Raw genomic sequence first — 19927 nt, 5'->3', positions numbered from 1 at the left:
TCAAACAATAAATAGTTATATTCAATACAAGCAATATTAAAGTCCTCACACTCAAAAAATATATGTACATATATCAAGTAGGTGACTATATGTTAGGTATACAGGGAATCCTCAGTAAATTCCGTAAGAACAATAAACCCCATATAAAGTGCACTGTGCAAAACCTAAATAAATGAATTAGACTGGGACTCCAATAACAATCCCAGATATAATGTATAAGACAACCCGTCGAGCAAACCCGGGGGGAATCCAATGTATAGCAATTCAAGATAAGAGAGTGGAGAACACCTACGTGTAGGAGAGGAGGACGCCAAGGAACACCGCCGCCGCCTTAATGCATCACGCGGGCGCTGAAGCGCGTTGAGCCCGCGTGATGCATTAAGGCGGCGGCGGTGTTCCTTGGCGTCCTCCTCTCCTACATGTAGGTGTTCTTCACTCTCTTATCTTGAATTGCTATACATTGGATTCCCCCCGGGTTTGCTCTACGGGTTGTCTTATACATTATATCTGGGTTTGTTATTGGAGTCCCAGTCTAATTCATTTATTTAGGTTTTGCACAGTGCACTTTATATGGGGTTTATTGTTCTTACGGAATTTACTGAGGATTCCCTGTATACCTAACATATAGTCACCTACTTGATATATGTACATATATTTTTTGAGTGTGAGGACTTTAATATTGCTTGTATTGAATATAACTATTTATTGTTTGACCTTGGACACCGTTGCTATCACCCTTTGGTGATTTTTAATATGGTTTTTACTGTGTTTGTAATTCATCAAATAAAGAAACTTTGTATTTTGAATGTAATTGGAGTGGCTTGGTGCTTTATGTTGGGTACCTTTTTCTCTTTGTTGCTTATTAATACTGATATACCCAATTAGCACATTCCATTCCTTAATTATACAAATGTCATTTATAGGATGGTGCTTATCCTCTTGGTTGTTTAATTAATCTGTTCCTTAAAGGGCCAGAGACTGCTGGTACGGAAGTAGTTAAAAATGTGTTTTATATAGGCAAAGATAGTACTCTGTGCTCTCCTTTGTATAATTAGTAAAGTCGCTTCTATCACATTGGTGTTCCTCTGATTTTTATTCATAATTGCAACTACTGACATTCTGTTGTTCCATGCAAACCAGAAATGTGCCTTCTTATAACAGAAGGTATTTGTGATTATTCGGGGTGGAGTGTGCCTCTGAGGTGTCACACAGTGCATCACTGCTGCATGCTGGATTATTGTGACTCTGTACAATTAAAGCGGACCATAACTCAGAACTTCCTCTCTGCTCTAAAAGATACACAACAGCATAATAACCTTTAAAGAAAAACATTTCTTTGTTACAGTTGATACAAATCCTACAATAAACCTGCGGTATTTCTACGTCCTGCTTTCATGGAAGCAGACATATTGTTAACATCCTGTGTTTTTAAACTAGCTTTTCTGGTTTATCTGCCATGGCAGTCGGGTAGCACAGGGGATAGATCACATTATAACTTGTGATTAGTCACAGATTAAACAGGCTAGACTCTCTAAATAGATACAGGGTGCATTTTCTCTCTGTTTTCCTTCCTTCCTGTGCGAGTTTAGGTCCACTTTAACAAGCTGACACATTATCGCATTCCAAAGTTTCTGCAGGTGTGTTTAGTTTTCAGGGACATCAAAGGGATAATTTGCATATTCAGCAGTGATGCACTGTGGGACACCTCAGAGCTTGCCCCAACCTGAATAATAACAAATACCTTCTGTTTTAAAGGGAACCTGAAGCGAGTAAAATTATTTAAAATAAACACATGATGTAGCTGCAAATGAGTATTACATACTTACTTCACCATCAGTTCCTCTCAGAAGCTCCCCATTTTCTTCTTACAGGGATCCTTTCCAGTTCTGACAAGATTTTGTCATAACTGAAATATACCAGTTGCTGACAGTTATACATCAGCAGCTGTCAGTTACAACTGAATGTGCAAGGTAATGCCCAAGTTTCCATATGGCTCAAGTGAGTGATATTACAGTTTAACAGTCTGCTGGCCAGGAAGCTGTTAGGAGGTAATGGTCATTTTTAAAATGGAGGAAGGAAAATTCCATTGATCACAGTGGACAAATGGGATGCAGAGAGGAGGCAGTGATTGAGGTGTAAGCAACACGGGAGGTAAGTATGATCTGTGTATGGTTATTTTGGCTTTTTATTTTCATTTCAGGTTCTCTTTAAGAAGGAAAATATCTGTTTTGCATACCATTTTAGTAAGAGGGCTTTATGGTATATTCAGCTCCTTACACACTCCTTGACTGTTCTGGTTCACAATGAGCTTGCTGGGCAATCTTTTACTCTGTTGTTCCCTAGTATTCATTTATGTCAAAGCTAATAGGTCTGATCCATTATCATAAAACAAAGTCTCTTTTATCACATTCAAGTGCTCAATGTACATATATACTATTTATATCAGTTGTGCAGGGTGAATTTACTGTTATTTTAGGTGTGCTGCTGGGTGCCAAGAGCCGTGCTGAGCTAGCTTTGTCACTGTAACGTCTACAGCTCTTTCCCCTCTACTATAGCTTCATTCTGCCAAGTAGAAACAAAGTGCTCGGCGGCTTTGAGTGGAAAAACATGTGGCTTGTATCATAGGTCTATGTGAGTGGCTGTAGCTATTTGTTCCTGGATGAAATGCCTCAGTCCTAGCACTGACATCACTAAATCACAGCTAAAGCAACACAGAAAGACTAGAAGCACACAGAGAGGATCAAACAGTCAATATATATATGCCCTGCTGCTGTAAAATAGCAATTAGCCTATGTACTATGGAGTTCCGATGGGGAGGGACTGTGAAATGTTAAGTAAGAGATTAAACATTTGCATTATTTGACATAATACATAACACATCCCAATCTTTTTTTTTACAATGACCTTAATCAACATATGATAAGAGTTTAAGGTCACAAGATTGTTAAAGGGAACCCGAGGTGAGAATAATATGGAGGCTGCCATATTTATTTCCTTTTAAACAATACCAGTTGCCTGGCAGCCCTGCTGATCTACAGTATTTGGCTGCAGTAGTGAACTGAATTACACCAGAAACAAGCATGCTGCTAATTTTGTCAGTTCTGATACCGCATTTGGTATTTTAGATATATAGGCTATCATTCATAAAAGTGTGTTCGGTAAAAAAATCTGGGCGAGAAAATACCGCATTCGGTATTTTAGACCTTTGTGTGCTAATTCATAAAGATTTTCACAGCTGCCATTGAAGTTCGGTAAATTACCGCAGCCAATTGAGCGGTACATCAGAAGTGTGGTGATATCTCTCTTTTGTTACAAGCTGCAATTACGGTTCCCTGCACAGATGACTCACACAGACGTTGGCTCCCTGCACAGATGACTCACACAGACTTCGGCTCTCTGCACAGACTCGCACAGACTGACTCACACAGACTTCGGCTTCCTGCACAGATGACTCACACAGACTTCAGCTCCCTGCACAGATGACTCACACAGACTTCGGCTCCCTGCACAATGACTCACACAGACTTCAGCTTCCTGCACAGACTCGCACGGACTGACTCACACAGACTTCGGCTCCCTGCACAGACTCACACAGACTGACTCACACAGACTTCGGCTCCCTGCACAGACGACTCACACAGACTTCAGCTCCCTGCACAGATGACTCACACAGACTTCGGCTCCATGCACAGATGACTCACACAGACTTCAGCTCCCTGCACAGACTCGCACAGACTGACTCACACAGACTTCGGCTCCCTGCACAGACTCGCACAGACTGACTCACACAGACTTCGGCTCCCTGCACAGACTCGCATAGACTGACTCACACAGACTTTGGCTCCCTGCACAGACTCGGACAGACTGACTCACACAGACTTCAGCTCCCTGCACAGACTCGAACAGACTGACTCACACAGACTTCGGCTCCCTGCACAGACTCGAATAAACTGTATCACACAGATTTCGGCTCCCTGCACAGACTTACTCACACAGACTTCAGCTCCCTACACAGACTCGCACAGACTGACTCACGCAGACTTCAACTCCCTGCACAGACTTGCACAGACTGACTCACACAGACTTCGGCTCCCTGCACAGACTCGCAAAGACTTTGGCTCCCTGCACAGCCTACTTTGCTCTTATCCGCATGCTTATCGCCTCCTCCAAGCAAGCAGTATTCTCCGTCCAAATACCGCCTGCTCTAACCTTTATGAATTGACATTTAGTGACATGTGTTGAGATAATCACCGCACAAGGTGGTAATTTACCTCACTGCTCGGTAATTTGAGCATTTCATGCGGTAACAGCTTTTCTGAATTTACATTTTGCTAAGTGCTCGGTAAAGTCAGCTGTTTTCAGCATTACTGCATGCGGTAATGCTTTATGAATGATAGCCATAGTCGGTATTGAAAATGTGCATATTCAGCGCTTATATTTTGGTGATTTATAAATACAATAAATAATAAAATATAAAAAAATATTTTGTATGTCTGTTGTCTAAGCACATAAATTATTCATATATATCACTGTCAGTAACACTGACAGGAATCATATACAGTATTTTTTTCTGTGGCACTAAGGAACAAACAATGTAGATTTTACAGAATTCCCAGAGGGCTCATGGTGACCCAGAACCATTAGGAGAGTATAAAGGGATAAAAGAGACTGAAAAGCCCTCTTACTTAAAGGACTTACGAGGTGAAATTACTAAAAAAAAGTTAATCACCTGCCTCATCTTTTAAGGCACGGAGGACGCCGTCCGCGCCCTCTGTGCCGATCCGCCGGGCCCCCCCGCTCGTTAGCCCCCCGGGCCGGCTGCCGACCCCACGGCCCAGGTCGGGCTCTCCTGTCTCTCGTAAAATGGCCGCTTCCTCTGGCCACGGCTGCGCAGTCCGCCTGGTACGTAGCATGGATCGAGGGGGTTGGCCCTAGAACTGTGCAGCCGCACTCGCGGCCAGGCGGACTGCGCAGCCGTGGCCAGAGGAAGCAGATATTTTACGAGAGACAGGAGAGCCCGACCCGGGCCGTGGGGTCGGCAGCCGGCCCGGGGGGCTAACGAGTGGGGGGGGGGGGGGGCGGCGGATCGGCACGGAGGGCGCGGACGGCGTCCTCCGTGCCTTAAAAGATGAGGCATTTTAAAGATTAAGTCCTTTAAAAAAACAATACTGAATATAATATTACCCTCTTCAAACAGGAGATATTTGCAATAATTCAGCTTTAAATGAGCAAGTGTGGTTTCCCAAGATGCATCACTACCAAATATGCAAACCATCTCTTGATGCCCATGAAGCCAGGCTTCCATCCAGAACCATTGGAGTATGGTGATCCTATAGCTTAAAAACGTTAAAGAGCCATATTAGTGCAACATGCATAAAACCTGTTTCAGTCTTTCTGGTTCTTATCAGTGCATGGAATGGATTGATGTGTCTCTATGGGATAGGGCTTGGACCAGTACTACAGAATACCCACATAGCTCAAGGTGACCCAGAACCACTAGGAAAGTGTAAAACCCTAAAAAAGACCAAAAGGCCCTCCTATTAAAAAGCAACCCAGAATATAATTTTGCCTTCTTAAAACAGAAGGTATTTGCAAAAATTCAGGTTTAAGTGTGTAACTGTGGTTTCCCATGATGCATCATTCCTGAATATTCAAATCGTCTCTTTATGCCTCTGAAAGCCAAACACACATCCATTACCGTTGGTGTATATTGAACCCGTATCTCATACACTTGTGAATCTTCTATTTTATCTAACTTGATAAAGGAAGAATCATCAAAATACCACATCAAGCCACATGAGCTCATCTCTGGGCCACTCCAGCAGGTGAGATCTGTAACCAGAGCTGCAGATGACTGCTTGCAGCCAGAACCTGGACTGCCAATATGGGATGCTTCTGAGTGAGGGTAACTACTTGCCAGGGGTCACTGTTCTGTTGACAGTTACCAGATTGCAGTATATGCTGATCTTCTGCACTTTGTCATCAGAGTGACATTTCAGCTGCCAATTTCTGGCATCAATTTTTTTTTTTTTGTACACAGACATTTGCACCTGATGTTGGCATGTGAAATTCCTAATCCGAGTCATATATACAGCTTGCAAGAAAGTGGAGAAAACTTTTTGTTTTTAAACTTATTTTTCCTCAAGGGCACTGAATAGTCATTGAATGAATGAAAAGGTCAAACATTCATTACATTACTACTGCATTATTAACATACAAAACTAGAGGGTTTCCGAAACCCCATGGTGATGTAGACTGGGACTTCTTGAGAGGACTGCTGCAATCACAAAAATTGCTGGGCCGCTTTAAAAAGTGCAACTGCCCAAAACAGCATGCTGTAGCTGTCATACAGCATTTCTCCACCCAACGTAATACAAGAATTATGTTTTTATGAATTTAGGAAATAAAGAAGTGGGTTTACTGAAGTGGTGCATTTCTGACATCTTTTGTGCATCAGATTGGCTACAGGTTCCAACTTCAGCTGCCATTTTGGCAGCAGCCATAATCAAGTCACTTGGATCCTTTATTGTCGTTTCTAACCCTTGGGGAGAGACTCTGCAAAAAGTAAAGATTCTAAGGGCCCACTTAACTGGTAATAAAGCCCCTGAATGGCCAGGGCATTCTGTCCAATCAGTCACTTACCTGGCAATAAGTTGGGCCATCAAAAGCATGAATATGACAGTTACCGAAATGACGACTTCTGCAATCTAACCCATAGACGCCCCATAGAGATCTTTGACCACCAAATGCAGGGCCGATTCTAGCCACAATGGGGCCCTGGGCAAAAATTAAAGATGGCTTTCCTGACCCATAACTACCCTTACCCACAACCCCTCCTGGACGTGGTATTAGGTGGACCCTTTGTTTTTGATAGTATAAGACGTTCTTCCAGGACCCCAGAGCCAGCTAGCAGACTCCCAAGGTCTCCTCCTTCCCAGGTAAATAGGGGACCACAAGCCCCTAAAGAGTATTCTCAGCAGAGCAAGCTCACCTGTCTGGCTGGCGCACTCCTCCATCAGTCTGTGTGCCTCTGTATTTATCTCTGCATGGTGCCTCTTCTCAGTGACCTGGCGGCATATACGTACTCACACACATGCTACTATAGAGAAGAGGCGGCCAATGGGGATAAGGACAGGAGCACACAGACTGCTGGAGGAACACCCCGGCCAGATAGGTAAGTTCGCTCCACCGCAATTACTCTGCAGGGGAACCAGGACCACTATTCTCTTGGATGAGACATGGGGGGTCCATCAGCTGATTCTTGGTTCTGGTCATTGCCCATTTTGCCCCTGTGGAAGCACCGACCCTAACCAAATGGATACCAATATTTGGTTACATGTGCCGCCTATCTAAACCAGCCTTTTAATTCCTTTCTGATCCTATTTATAAAACAAAACAAAGTGAAGTTTTCCTTCAAAGCCATGCTGTTCATGAGTTATAGTAAGAAATAAAGCTGTACTTTCAAACTTCTAGCATGTGTATCCACTTAACTATTATCACTATCTACAACTTGCTATTTTATTTCCGCGATAAACTGTCTAAATGATCTTCCTGTAAACACTACAAAGCTGGTAATATAGCGTAATTACAAAAATGACTTAATGTGTCATTTGTCAGATTGACATTCTTCCTATAGTCATTGCACAACTTCCTCATTAGTTTAGAATGCTTAGTGTTTACAGTTCAATGGATAACCAAAAGACAATTTGGTGTACATCTTTGTGTCAGCACATAATGAAAGTAATAAAGCAGAGGTTATGTACAAAGTAAGTATGCCTCTTAAATAATATTAGGTGTAATCCTGGGAGCAGTTCTCACAATTGATCTGTTAAAGGGAAATTACACTTCCATTACGAAATTGCCATATATACCGTATATATAGATCAGTCTACACAAGTCTTTGCAGTTCAGTGCCATTAAATGTTATCTCTCCATTTCAATCTGCAGCCTGCACAGAATTCCCCAAACCGTCAGTAAGCTCAGATTGCTCTTTTTTAAGCAAACCCGAGGTGAACCTCAGGTGAAAAAACAAATACTTACCTAAGGAGAGGAAAGCCTCTGGATCCACCGTAGGCTTCCCACACTATCCTTCAGACCTCCTCTACTGCCCAGGAGCCTCCTGCACATCAGGACGGTGCTCCTATTGTGACGCAAGCACAGCCATACTGCGCCTGTCTAAGCACATCCGCGCCTGCACAGTAAGCCATCGAGCTCGAGGTGGAGCTCTACAACTGGCATGGGAAGCCTCTGAGAAAAGAATACAGTAAGAAGTAGCGCACTCAAACCTAGTACTGAAACACATATAGCATTTTGCCCCTACACTAATCATCAGCCCCGTAGTTGCTGTTTTCATTTATGGAGCAGTGAGCTCAAGTGATTCAATGTATTAAAATGTCCATTAATGGTACCATAAATGCATGTTTTAGTGAATGATTGTGTTTTCAATCAGATTATTCAGATCAAAAGAAAAAGTCATATATAATTGATCCACATCATTAAGGGATCCAAAGTATTCCCAATATCGAAACCAGTTGTGACTGTATGTATGAAAAAAATCTGCCCTGCCAACCAACCAGTTCTTTAAAGAGCAACTGTTAGTCATCATATGCCCCCCACAAAAATGCTCCCTCTACTTACATAACTGATGTATTGCACTGTCCACATTTTGGTTTTCTTTTTTTCAATTTTCATTATTCTCCTGGCAGGGGCCATCTTGTGCCCTCCAGGTTAAAGAATCCCCCCCCCCTCCCCCGCATCTCCCTCCTCCCCGCACTGATACTGAGCACAGCGGAGAGGATAAATGTAGCAGGCACAGACTCACCTAATAATGAATCCAAGCGCTGTCGTTCCCATCTATTCTCTGCATTACCGCTGGTGGTAGTGCAGAGGGTATAGAAGGGAACTGCAGCGGCTGGAACCATTATTAGGTGAGTCTGTGTGCACCGCCTTTATCCTTCCCCAGTATTCAGCGTGGGGAAGAGGGAGAATGCGGCGGGTGGCGGGCGGCAGATGCGGCAGAGAGAGAGCGGACATGCCACTGGAGGAGGGGGGCTGAGGACAGTGACAGGAGACAGCCTCTGGCCCCCCTCCCTGCACTCTAACAGCGGCTGCAATATCAAAAGTTAAGGGGAGACCAGGTGGCCAATCGCAGAGCAGAGAGGTGAGTGACAGAGGCTACAGCCAATGAGGCTTATACAGCATGCCATGCCACTTCTCTTTTGCGTCTGTGTACGAGTATAGAGCCTGGGGCATGGGGAGAGAAGACCTAATTGGAAAAAAGTAAGATTAATTTTAAAGTTTTGATTTGCCTGGTTAGCATCCTTTTTAACATTGTAACAGCCTGAAATAGAGAATTAATTTTGTATTTAATGCCTAACAGTTACTCTTGTTAAAGTGGATCTGAAGATTGACTATAAACAAAGTATTTCACTTACCTGGGTCTTCCCCAAGCCCCCTGCAGCCATCCTGTTCCACGCCGGTCCTCAACGACCCTCCGTTCTCCCGCTGCGGTGCAGTTTCGTTACCGCCGACTTATAAGTCGACGGTAACTGCACCTGCGCAGCCCTGGCCACCCGAATCCTTCTTTGCGTTCCCCTCCAGCATAGAAGGGGAACGCGAAGAAGGATACATTTCATCCCGACAGGTTCCTTTTAATTTATGCTAAATATGCTGTCACTATAGAGACCAATTTGATGCAGTTTCCAGTACATTAAACTCTCGAAGAACACAAGTATATTGTATTTATGGCAATGTATTTGTAGGGATTGCTGGCAAGAAATGTGCGCTCCTAAGTAGCTGAGGAATACACTTTGGCTGATGCTTGGTAAACAGCCGCCTTATAAAGCAGTATGTTCTAAAGGCTGCTTTACACATTGGATGCGGATCAAATGTACAAAGCACAATCTGTCTACCATCTCTCACAGACACCAAGCTGGCAGCCAAAATGATCAAAAATGATTAATGTTTGTATGGATATTAAAGTGTACCTGAACTTGGGATATTTTTAGTTAAAGCTATTTGTATGTTCACCACTGAGCCAAACTTATATACACACATACACACCTTTATTGTGTCTCTGGGATGGCATACATTTATAAATGGCGCACAATAGCGGTAAATTTACAGATATTCTACAACGTCATTCAAATAGTAAAATACTAGTTTTACTTACTGATATTTTACAGTGACCCAACCTCTCCCTATTCTCACACAGGACCCTCCTATGGTGGTGCCTAACACTTTCCCTCCCCCGGTTGGTGCCTAACTCTTAACTTCCCTATGGTGTCTAACACTTAACCTCCCCCCTGATTAACCCTAAAAGTGTACCAGAGCTGGATTAAACAAAACGTTTTATACATACTTGGGGCTTCATCCAGCCCCATTCGCACGGATCGCTCCCACGGCGCCGTCCTCAGTCTTCCCGCAGTTCCGATACCGGGTCCTCGCACTTCTGTCAGTCGGAGCCAGCCTGACGTAAGTGAAGTGCACTGTTTGTGTATCTCTCCAGCAGCTGCTGAAGAGATACATAGAGAGCGCACGTCTCCTGCGTAGACTGGCCCGATTGACGGAAGTGCGTGGACCCAGTATTGGAGCTGCGGGAAGACTGGGGACCACGGCGTGGGAGCGATCCGTGTGTATGGGGCTGGAGGAAGCCCCAGGTATGTATAAAACGTTTCCCCCCCCCCCCCAAGTGGGCAGCTGGACATTAACCTCCAATGTCCTCCTGCACTTTAACCTTAACCCTTGCCCCCTCCCCCCTTAAAATGCATCCTATTTCGAATGGACGCAGGGGCCTCCCATTATGCGAACTACAGCTCTTTTAAACAGGGCATAGTCTGTGCTCTTTTTAACTGCTCCGTCTGGCCAGAGGCTTCCTACTACTTAGGTAAGTATGGAACCTTTTTCTTTTACAGGTTTGCTTTCAGTTATGTTCTATGGAGCAGGATACTGTATCTCCCACTGAGAGAACACAACAGTTTGCAATCAGCAAAAGATCAAATCTTTCATTCACAAACCTCCCAAGTAGAGTCAGCTAAAGAGGATGAGTGATGATTGTATGATCGTTAGAATGTTGCTGCTTCCAACCACAAACTGCAGGTTTTAAGCTATGTACCCACCTGGGGATTTTCCTGACTACCGGCGCTTTTTACACGACATCGCCAGATAGATACAGAAGATTGCGAATGTCGCATAGGGTCGTGCACTGACTAAAGACCGACACCTCGGATCTTTAAGATCCCTGATGACACCGCACAAAGTATTGCGATCGCTGGAAGTCTCGCTCATGCCACCATGTACGCTGCATGACCTCGGTGCTATGCATATGACTCTGTTGCTGCAGAGCTTGTTTTGTCCAATCAACAGCCATGCCATAATATTCCTAACAAAGACTTCCAGGGAATGTCAAAGCTGTTGCCAGACACTCTATAAAGCCAGTGTCACATGAGCGATGAAATACCTGAATTGCACACTGCTATATATTGCTTTTTATTCTACAAATGCTCACTTGTAGGAAGTGGTACTTGTGCTTTAAATTATTCTTAATTTGTTTGAGATTTGTTGCTGGTATTACTCCTTATAAATAAGTAATCAGCATCAGTATTTTATATGTAATGTCTTACTGAATGGGTGCAGGTGGAGAATATGTATGACAGTTATTCATGTCAGAAGATGGGGATAGGTGGGCAGTTCATACTCCAAAAGAAAGAAAAGAAGAGCAATTTGAGCTTGTTAGAATAGCAAATTCACAGCTGGTTCCAAATTGAAATGAAAGAATTATTTTTAATAACAATAAATTGTAAAAGATTTGTACAACTGTGATATGTTTACTGCAGTTTGTTTTAACAAAACTGGAGTGTGAGCTCCTCTGAGGGACAGCATGAATTGCTCAATGTGCTTTGTCTGTAACGTACTGCAGAAAATATGTGCACTATACAAATACAAAACAATAATAATATGTTGCATACAATCCTTTCTAGTGTCTGTCAATAAATCATGATCTTTAGCAGGGATCACAGCCAGCCCCAGTCACTGCAGTTACTCTGTGACTTGGTTGGGCCGGGTACAGACTGGAGAGGGTGCGAGAAGGCATCAGGTAGTTGATAATAAGGAGCTGGATACCTGAAATTCACTAACTTACTGGGGAAAAAATGTAATTTTCCAATGGGCAGAGTGTAATGCATTACATGTGATGTACTGCATTCTACTCTATTCATCATGCGGTAAGACTTTATGAACGTTATTCTGCTTACCGCAGTTTAGTGAGTCTACCCCACTGTATCTCCTGATTATTTCTCCACATAATTCTTTCCTTTATTTAAGCATTTATCATAGGTTTTATAAGGTTTTTAATCCCTCTGTTGAAGTAACATCTCCCTTCTCCCTTACGGGTTTGGCCCTTCGTGTCAGTGCTGCTGAACAAACAGTCACTGGCATTCTGCAGTCATGTGACAAATGGTGCTGGAAGAGAAGACCTGACATGCAAGTTAACCCTCCTGGCGGTAACCCCGACCTGAGCTTGGGGTAGGAAAAAGCAGCTGCTACAGGTAAGCCCGAGCTCAGGTCGGGGCAGTGAAAAAACTGCTGCGGCTGCGTGAAGGAGTCCCGCGCGCCGATCGGCGCTGCTCAGCGGGACTCCTGCATCTGTCCCCAAAGTGTGGCACTATTGCGCGGCCGCCAAGATCCCCATATCCCCGGTAATCTTTCGGGGACCCGGTGGCCCATGTGATCGGAGCAACGGTGGTGGCGCAAATCTACCGTCTTTGCAGGAGTCCCTCGCGCGATTGGTGCTCTCCCCCCAGCAGCAGCCTGCCTCTCTCCCCCCAGCAGCAGCGGCGTTTGTCCGGCCGCCGGGACCCCCATATCCCCGCTATTCTCTTGGGGACCCAGCGGCCAATCAGTTGCATTGTGCTGCATGACGTCACGGGGCGCGACAAAATTTTAAAGTGGACCTGAAGATACCTCGCCCTGTTTGTATATTTTTTATCCAAACAGCGCCATCTAAAGACCTGTCAGGAGGAAGCAGCCCACAAAGCAAATACAGGACACATACATGTAAAAATAAAAAAATAAAAAAAATGTATATATATATTACATATATATATATATATATATATATATATATATATATATATATTCATGTATATGTATATATATATATGTATGTGTGTATATATATATATATGTATGTATGAATATATATATATGTATGTATGAATATATATATATGTATGTATATATATATATATATATATATATATATATATATATAATGTGTGTGTGTGTGTGTTAGCTTTTCTAATTTCTCTAATTTGTCTCTAGTCAAAAAATTATAATTCGATCTCCTCCCTTTGTCACCTGACTGCCTTGGCAGAGATGGCAGATAAGCTCATCTGAAAGCACAGGATGACAATATAGCCAATTACTGTTACTGACCTCTGCCTGCCTTATTTGTACGGTTTCACAATTTTTAAAGTTTACTCATAAATTTAATTAAATCAACAAATTTGTGTTCCAGTCTTTTATTTATATGCAGTATGTCTACCAGGCTTTTATTCTGACATATTTTGGTGAGTTATGACTTAAAGGGAAGGTTCAAGCAAAATAAAAAAATGAGTTTCACTTACCTGGGGCTTCTACCAGCCCCCTGCAGCCATCCTGTGCCCTCGTAGTCACTCACTGCTGCTCCAGTCCCCCGCTGCCAGCTTGCCGACCTCGGAGGTCGGCGGGACGCATTGCGTACATTTTTACGCACTCCCGCTAGTGCAGAACATTAACACATACATTTTTACGCATTAGTGGTGTAACGCGTAAAATGTACGCATTGAACCAGTAATGCGTAAAAATGTATGTGTTAATGTTCCTGCACTAACGGGAATGCGTAAAAATGTACGCAACGCGGCCCGAAGACCTCCGAGTTCGGCAAGCTGCCAGCGGGGGACTGGAGCAGCAGTGAGTGACTATGAGGGCACAGGATGGCTGCATGGGGATGGTAGAAGCCCAGGTAAGTGAAACTCATTTTTTTTATTTTGCTTGAACCTTCCCTTTAAAGAGAACCATAGATGAAGCAACCTCATGTATTTTACCTTATAAATCAGTGGGAACATGACAGTAAACACCTAATCTGCTCTTTGTTACATTGTTCTCTGTTTAATTTGCCTGTTATCACCTCTAAGATAAGAATCCCGACTAAGCAGTCGGTCTGGCTTTGCTACAGAATAATTATAGCTGAGACTGTGTTCTTTGCTGTCTTCAAGTCCAAGCCTGCCCCCTGCTGGCTTTGCTCAGGAATCATTATAGCTGAGTCATTATAGCAAAGCCAGAATCAATGCTCAGTCCGGGATTCTTATCTCAGCTAGATAACAGACACTTTTAGCAGTGAGGATGGAACAGAGAGCATGGTAAATGTTTTCTCTAATGTTCCCACTGATTTCTATGGTAAAATACACAAGGGTGCTTCGTCTCTGGTTCACTTTAAGAATTGGTGGCCTAAAATTCTTGGAAAAAATGTTCCGCTTTTGACTCCTGATTCCAGAGAGAAATGCACCGCCAGGGAGGTTAAATTATGGCTGTTACTCTCTGAATGACCCTCGTATATACACAATTAATAATAAATGCATTAATCAATTAAGCTGAGCTAGGGGCTTTACTATATATATATATATATATATATATATATATATATATATATATTATACAGTAGAGTTCCGGGTTATCCGGAGCTCAGCTACCCAGCAGTCTCGACCAACCAGTTTAAATTGCTGGCAATACTCACAGTGGTGAAGGCAGTTTCTTAGGCTGGTTGTGAGCTCTGCTGTGCTTAAGCTGGTATGTATGGGTCTGAAGCAGGAAAGGTGTGGTCCATCAAGTAGGACACAGTCCCCTTTTTTTCAGTCCATTCTAAACACTGGCATGGATCTGGCCCTCCAGGCCTGGAGTTTGACACATGTGGCTTAAATAGAGAGTGCCACCAGTAAAATTACCTTTTTTTATTTCCCATTCCTCTTCAGCATCAACATCAAAAATGATTTGGTGCATCCCCATGGCAGAACAATGTATTTAACCCCCCCCCCCCCCCCCAAATCAAGGGGCAAAATTCTCTGACTTTCCAAGTCGCAGATTTTGCTGCCCGGGGAGGCAGAGCTTTGCGCTGTAGCTCTGCCTTCAGTCCAGTCAATCTCCGACTCTTCCCCCCTCTCTCAGTGAAAAAAGACTGAGAGGGGCCGGGAGAGGTGGAGATCGGGAGAGATTGACTGCACTGGAGGCAGAGCTACTGTGCTCAGCTCTACCTTTCCCAGGAAGTAACAGAGGATTTTGCCCCGGGGATTTCGGGGGGTTAAATACATCGTTCTGCCATGGGGATGTGGCAAATCATCTTTGATGTTAATGCTGAAATTAAAAAAAAGGTAATTTTACGGGCTTCAGACTCTCTTTAAAGACTGAGTTCTATGGCTCCTCCAAGGATTATACTTTCATTTACTGTATTTTAACATTTAATACAGAGTTCATGGTATGTATATAGAGTGGGGTATAGTGAGTCTCAAGCAACCAGAAAGCACACTTATCCAGCATCAGCTATTCCCCGTAAGTGCTGGATAACCAAGACTCTACTGTACTGTATAAAACAATTGTTTCCTACCGATCTTAGAATTAGAGGTAGTACACAAAATCTGAAATGTGTTTGAAAAATTCCAAACAAATGTATTTACAATGAGAAAAGATTCCAAGCAGCCACTGCATACTGATCACATATGATCAATTAATGATATAATCTACCTGTATATTTAACCGTATTACCAATAAAATTGAGTTAACATCAATTCATAGTTTATTTTCAGGTCCTAACTCAGTCTTACAACTATCATCACCAAGCCTTTCCCTCCAGTAAAATAAGTGAAGTAAAAAACTACCCCTAAACAACATCATTTTCATTGAAACTGTGATGGGCAAGTACCTACTATTGCAACATCTTGGCTGCAAATGATGGGCAGGCTCTTCTATGCAGATTCCAAAGAGAGGAGACTGCTGACCGAAACACGTCTCCTCCATTCCCGTTGCTTACCACAACCCCGCTTCTTGATTGACTTCAATGGAGATAAGTTGAGTGGCTGCTTGGCCACACCCCCGTCCTGTTTGAAAGAAGTTAGGGCCCACTGCCACGGTTTCGCATGCGGTTTGAGTACAGTTGCAGAAATGCATTTTTAGCACTCAGACACACTATAAGCACTTTTCTGAGCGATTTTTGGCCTTTGGAACTTTCTGAGAGCTGTTAAAAAAAAAATTTAAAAAAAAATGCTCCCATTGACTTCCATTAAAATGGTAAAATAGCGATTGTGGTAAAATTGTACAATTTACCGTGATCACGATTTTACTGCAATTTCAATGGAAGTCAATGGGAGCGTTTTTTTTTTTTTTAAAAAGCTCTCAGAAAGCTCTGGAGGCCAAAAAGTGCTCAGAAAAGCATTTATAGTGTGTCTAAACCCTAAATGTGAATTTGTTAAAATTCCTGCAGTTTTAAGTGCATTTTAAATGTGAATTTTCGCATCCAATTTTTAATCTCCATAGCAACATGCCATCACTATGACTACACAGGAAACAGGAAGAAACATGTTAGGAGCGAAACTTTATAAAACGCATGCTTTTTTTGCACATGGAAAATGCAAAAAAATCACAAGCAACATGCAGGACCATTAGCTTTCATTACATGCGAATCGCATGCGGAACAATGCATGGTGCAACAATTTGCAGGAGGCTGTCCATTCTTTTCCTCAGGGCTGTGGAGTTGGTGCAAAAATCATGCGACTCCAACTCCGACCCCTCAGTTTATGAAACCACAACTTCCGACTCCACAGGTACCCAAACATTGCTCCAACTCCATAGCCCTGCTTTTCCTGAATGGATCTGCATGAAATACAAATCACTTGTTTGTGAACCACACTTCAAAGTTCTCAGCAACTTTAGGATCTGTGGAAACAAAGTTATGACATAGCTTGCATATATCACAATGGCAGTGGTTGTAGTAATAATTATACAATATGACATTCGAAAGCCAGTTGGTGCCAGTGATTTGGGGAGACAATAGGTACTGTAGAAGGATCTTACCTCTGCTTGTAGGAAAGCTCCTTTAGTATAAGTTCCTCCTCCCTTGTAGGTGATGGCTGGGATCTCTCTGTTGAGCAGAGAACACTTGTGCTGGTGGGACTGGCTGGAAGAAATATAATCCACTCTAGTCTGTACATTGGTTTTGGAAGAAAATGTGACAATTGCCACTCTAGTGGCAGAAGGCACCACTGGGAAATCAGAGAGAAGTTTCTTGACGAACCTCAGCTCATTGGCAAAGTTTGCGTGGCCTACGCTAGAAGATTCGTCCACAAGGAAGACGAGGTCCAAATTCTGGCTCTTCTCCCTCAGCCTCCTGATGTTCTTTTTAAAGTACTGTCCCATCTTCTCTACGTTGTTTTCTGCACTCTCTGGTCGCTGTGTGCTCCTGCGGTCTCCAGCGACCTGGAGAACTTGAGATGAACTCCTATAAGCTGGGACCTGGAGCTGAAAAGTTATCAAGCCATGGACCAAGGCGAGGCAGCACCAAAGGCAAGCCAAGCGCAACATGATCACCTGAATAGGAGACAATTGGCTTGTTCCTCGTATTGAATATTCATCCGATGTGCTTTTTTTCTGTGTTCCCCACCCTTCCTCCAGTTCTTAGAGAAATGTTTCTTGTAGTGTATGTGATCCAAAACTAATGTTCCAGATCCCGTGTCCAGACAGCCCTGCAGATGTGAGCTATGGTACAGAGCATATTGCAAGAGGGAGCTGCTGGCTGCATGTTCTGTTCATGTGCTCTACAAATCACTGCTCTTCCCTCCTCTTCATTCTTTCTGGAGGAAAAAAAAAGTCTGCAGAGAAATGTCCAGTCTCGGCAAACCTCTATCCTTGTGTGTGTTTGTAGCTCCCTCCCTTTGCATCTATTGTCTCAGCTCTACTTTCTGCTCACTCTTTCTCTTCTTTCCTTGGCTGCGCTGCCTGATTCTGCCAAATCTTCCCTCACCTCCTCCTCTGCGCCTGGCTGATTTGCTGAGCTGTGTTGTCACCAAAACCCCGTGTGTGTCTATCAGGCTGTCAACGTTTCCCATGCGTGCATCAGCCCCCCTGATTGATCCCACATGTCTAGCGGGCGGACGCACAGGCATTCAGCAGACAGAGCAGCAGATACCAGGAGTGCCACTGTAATTGGAAACACTTCTGGAGGGGCCAGTGACTTCACCTTGTAATAGTTTCATCTACCTACACACTTCTACACAACTTCTTTCAGATAATGTATATCAGATTTCTAAGTAAAGCAAGCTGTACTTTCACTATATATTGTAACAGTTTTGTGCTGGTAGACAGTTTCCATGCACTGTGAGAATTCCTTTTTGTTTCGAAAAAAATGCCAAATATTTCAGTAACAACTCACAAATGTTAAGATATGTGATGCTTTATATGCCCTAAGGCCCAGCTCACATTGGCAAAAAAAAACCCTCTGCTCAGGGGATGCAAACGGATCCAATGTTAACCTATGGATCCAGTCACATTCGTCGTTTGAACAGATCCATTCCGGATGCTCCGCTTAACGGACCACAACTTTGGTGCTGCAGCGATTTTTCCGAACCACAGAGCCCAGAGGAACAGAAATGGACACTGAAACACTGCATTGGGGGCAATGAGAAACTGATCCAATGAGAAACACATTGGCTAAAAATGGACCATTTTAGCCAGCAAAGTCCATTTTAATGATGGGTTCTGAGGAGGGGGGGTGGAGGCGGGGATACTGACAAAACGGAACAGTACCAGAACGTAAACTAATGAAAAATCGGATCCATTTTCACACATCTGTTTAATACTTAAATGCCAGTGTCATAGGCAAACTCAAGGGGGGATTACAGCTGCCCAGAATCCCCCCTCAGACCAGGGCCAGTGCAGTGTCTGGGGACAGGCACAAGTTGACACACCAGAATATCTGTAGGTATCCTGCAGCTCACAGCACGGCCCCCTTTCCCTGCTACAGTTGACTTTGGATGTAGCAGCAGCATGTGTACAGAGCATGGAGAAGCTCTGGGGGACTTAACAGTCAGGTATGAGCACAGCTGTGTCCTGCTGAGTAAATGCTTCACTTTCTCTTTCATTACTGATGTTGGCTGTCCTCATTATTATCTGTATCCAAAATGCTCCTGATGGATCCCGTTGTCAATCAGTCGATCGGACGGGAAATTGCATTATTTATAACCAGCATGATGTCTAATCATGTCATGATGTCCTACCATATTATTATACTGTATTGTGCAGAGAGAAACCAAAGCATGGTGTATGTGTGCAGTTTATCCTCCGTTAGAGCTCTGCTGTACCTCACAAGATAAAATTAGAAAAGAAGCATCAAAATGGCAACTCAAGACTTTGCTAGAAATTGATGAGGAGTTACTAACATTTATATAACACATTTGTCTTGTAGGATTTGATACATATTTCAACTGAAGCAAGCAGCAGCCAGTAAACTGATATAGTCACAGTCTAAATTACAAAGCAGAAATAGAATTTTGTAATTAATCAGGTTGGAGTGAGTATATGAGGTCTCCCATAACCTCATATACTTACTCCAACCTGAATAATCAATAATACCTTCTGCTTTAAAAAGGCACATTTCTGTTTTGTATAGCATTGTAGTAGGAGGGTTTTTTGGTCCTTTGTAGCCCCTTACAGACTCCTACGGTAGGAGTTCTGGTTCACCATGAGCTTGCAGGTCAATCTCTTAATTACAAGCTCATTCTAGGGCCTGTATTGGAAGGAAAAACCAAACAACCTATCAGGTAGTGGTATGACAGTTCATCCACCAGGATCTTGGAAGACATGTAATGCTATGTACTCACCTCGCGATGCAGGGAGATGGATTCAG

The 19927-nt window shown here is 43.3% G+C and overlaps 1 protein-coding gene across 1 annotated transcript in view; it reads right to left on the bottom strand.

Moving 5' to 3' along the window:
* Positions 1-17881, bottom strand: part of SVEP1 (sushi, von Willebrand factor type A, EGF and pentraxin domain containing 1) — a 456592-nt gene extending 438711 nt beyond the window's left edge. Inside the window, exon 1 of the mRNA XM_068234340.1 lies at positions 17101-17881. Coding sequence (XP_068090441.1) covers positions 17101-17607 — 507 coding nt within the window. The 5' untranslated portion in view covers positions 17608-17881. The remainder of the gene's footprint in view (positions 1-17100) is intronic.
* Positions 17882-19927: the final 2046 nt, after the last annotated feature.

Source organism: Hyperolius riggenbachi, chromosome 1 (assembly GCF_040937935.1).
Source record: "Hyperolius riggenbachi isolate aHypRig1 chromosome 1, aHypRig1.pri, whole genome shotgun sequence".
Taxonomy (NCBI): Eukaryota; Metazoa; Chordata; class Amphibia; order Anura; family Hyperoliidae; genus Hyperolius; species Hyperolius riggenbachi.
This window is presented reverse-complemented; position numbering and strand designations above follow the sequence as displayed.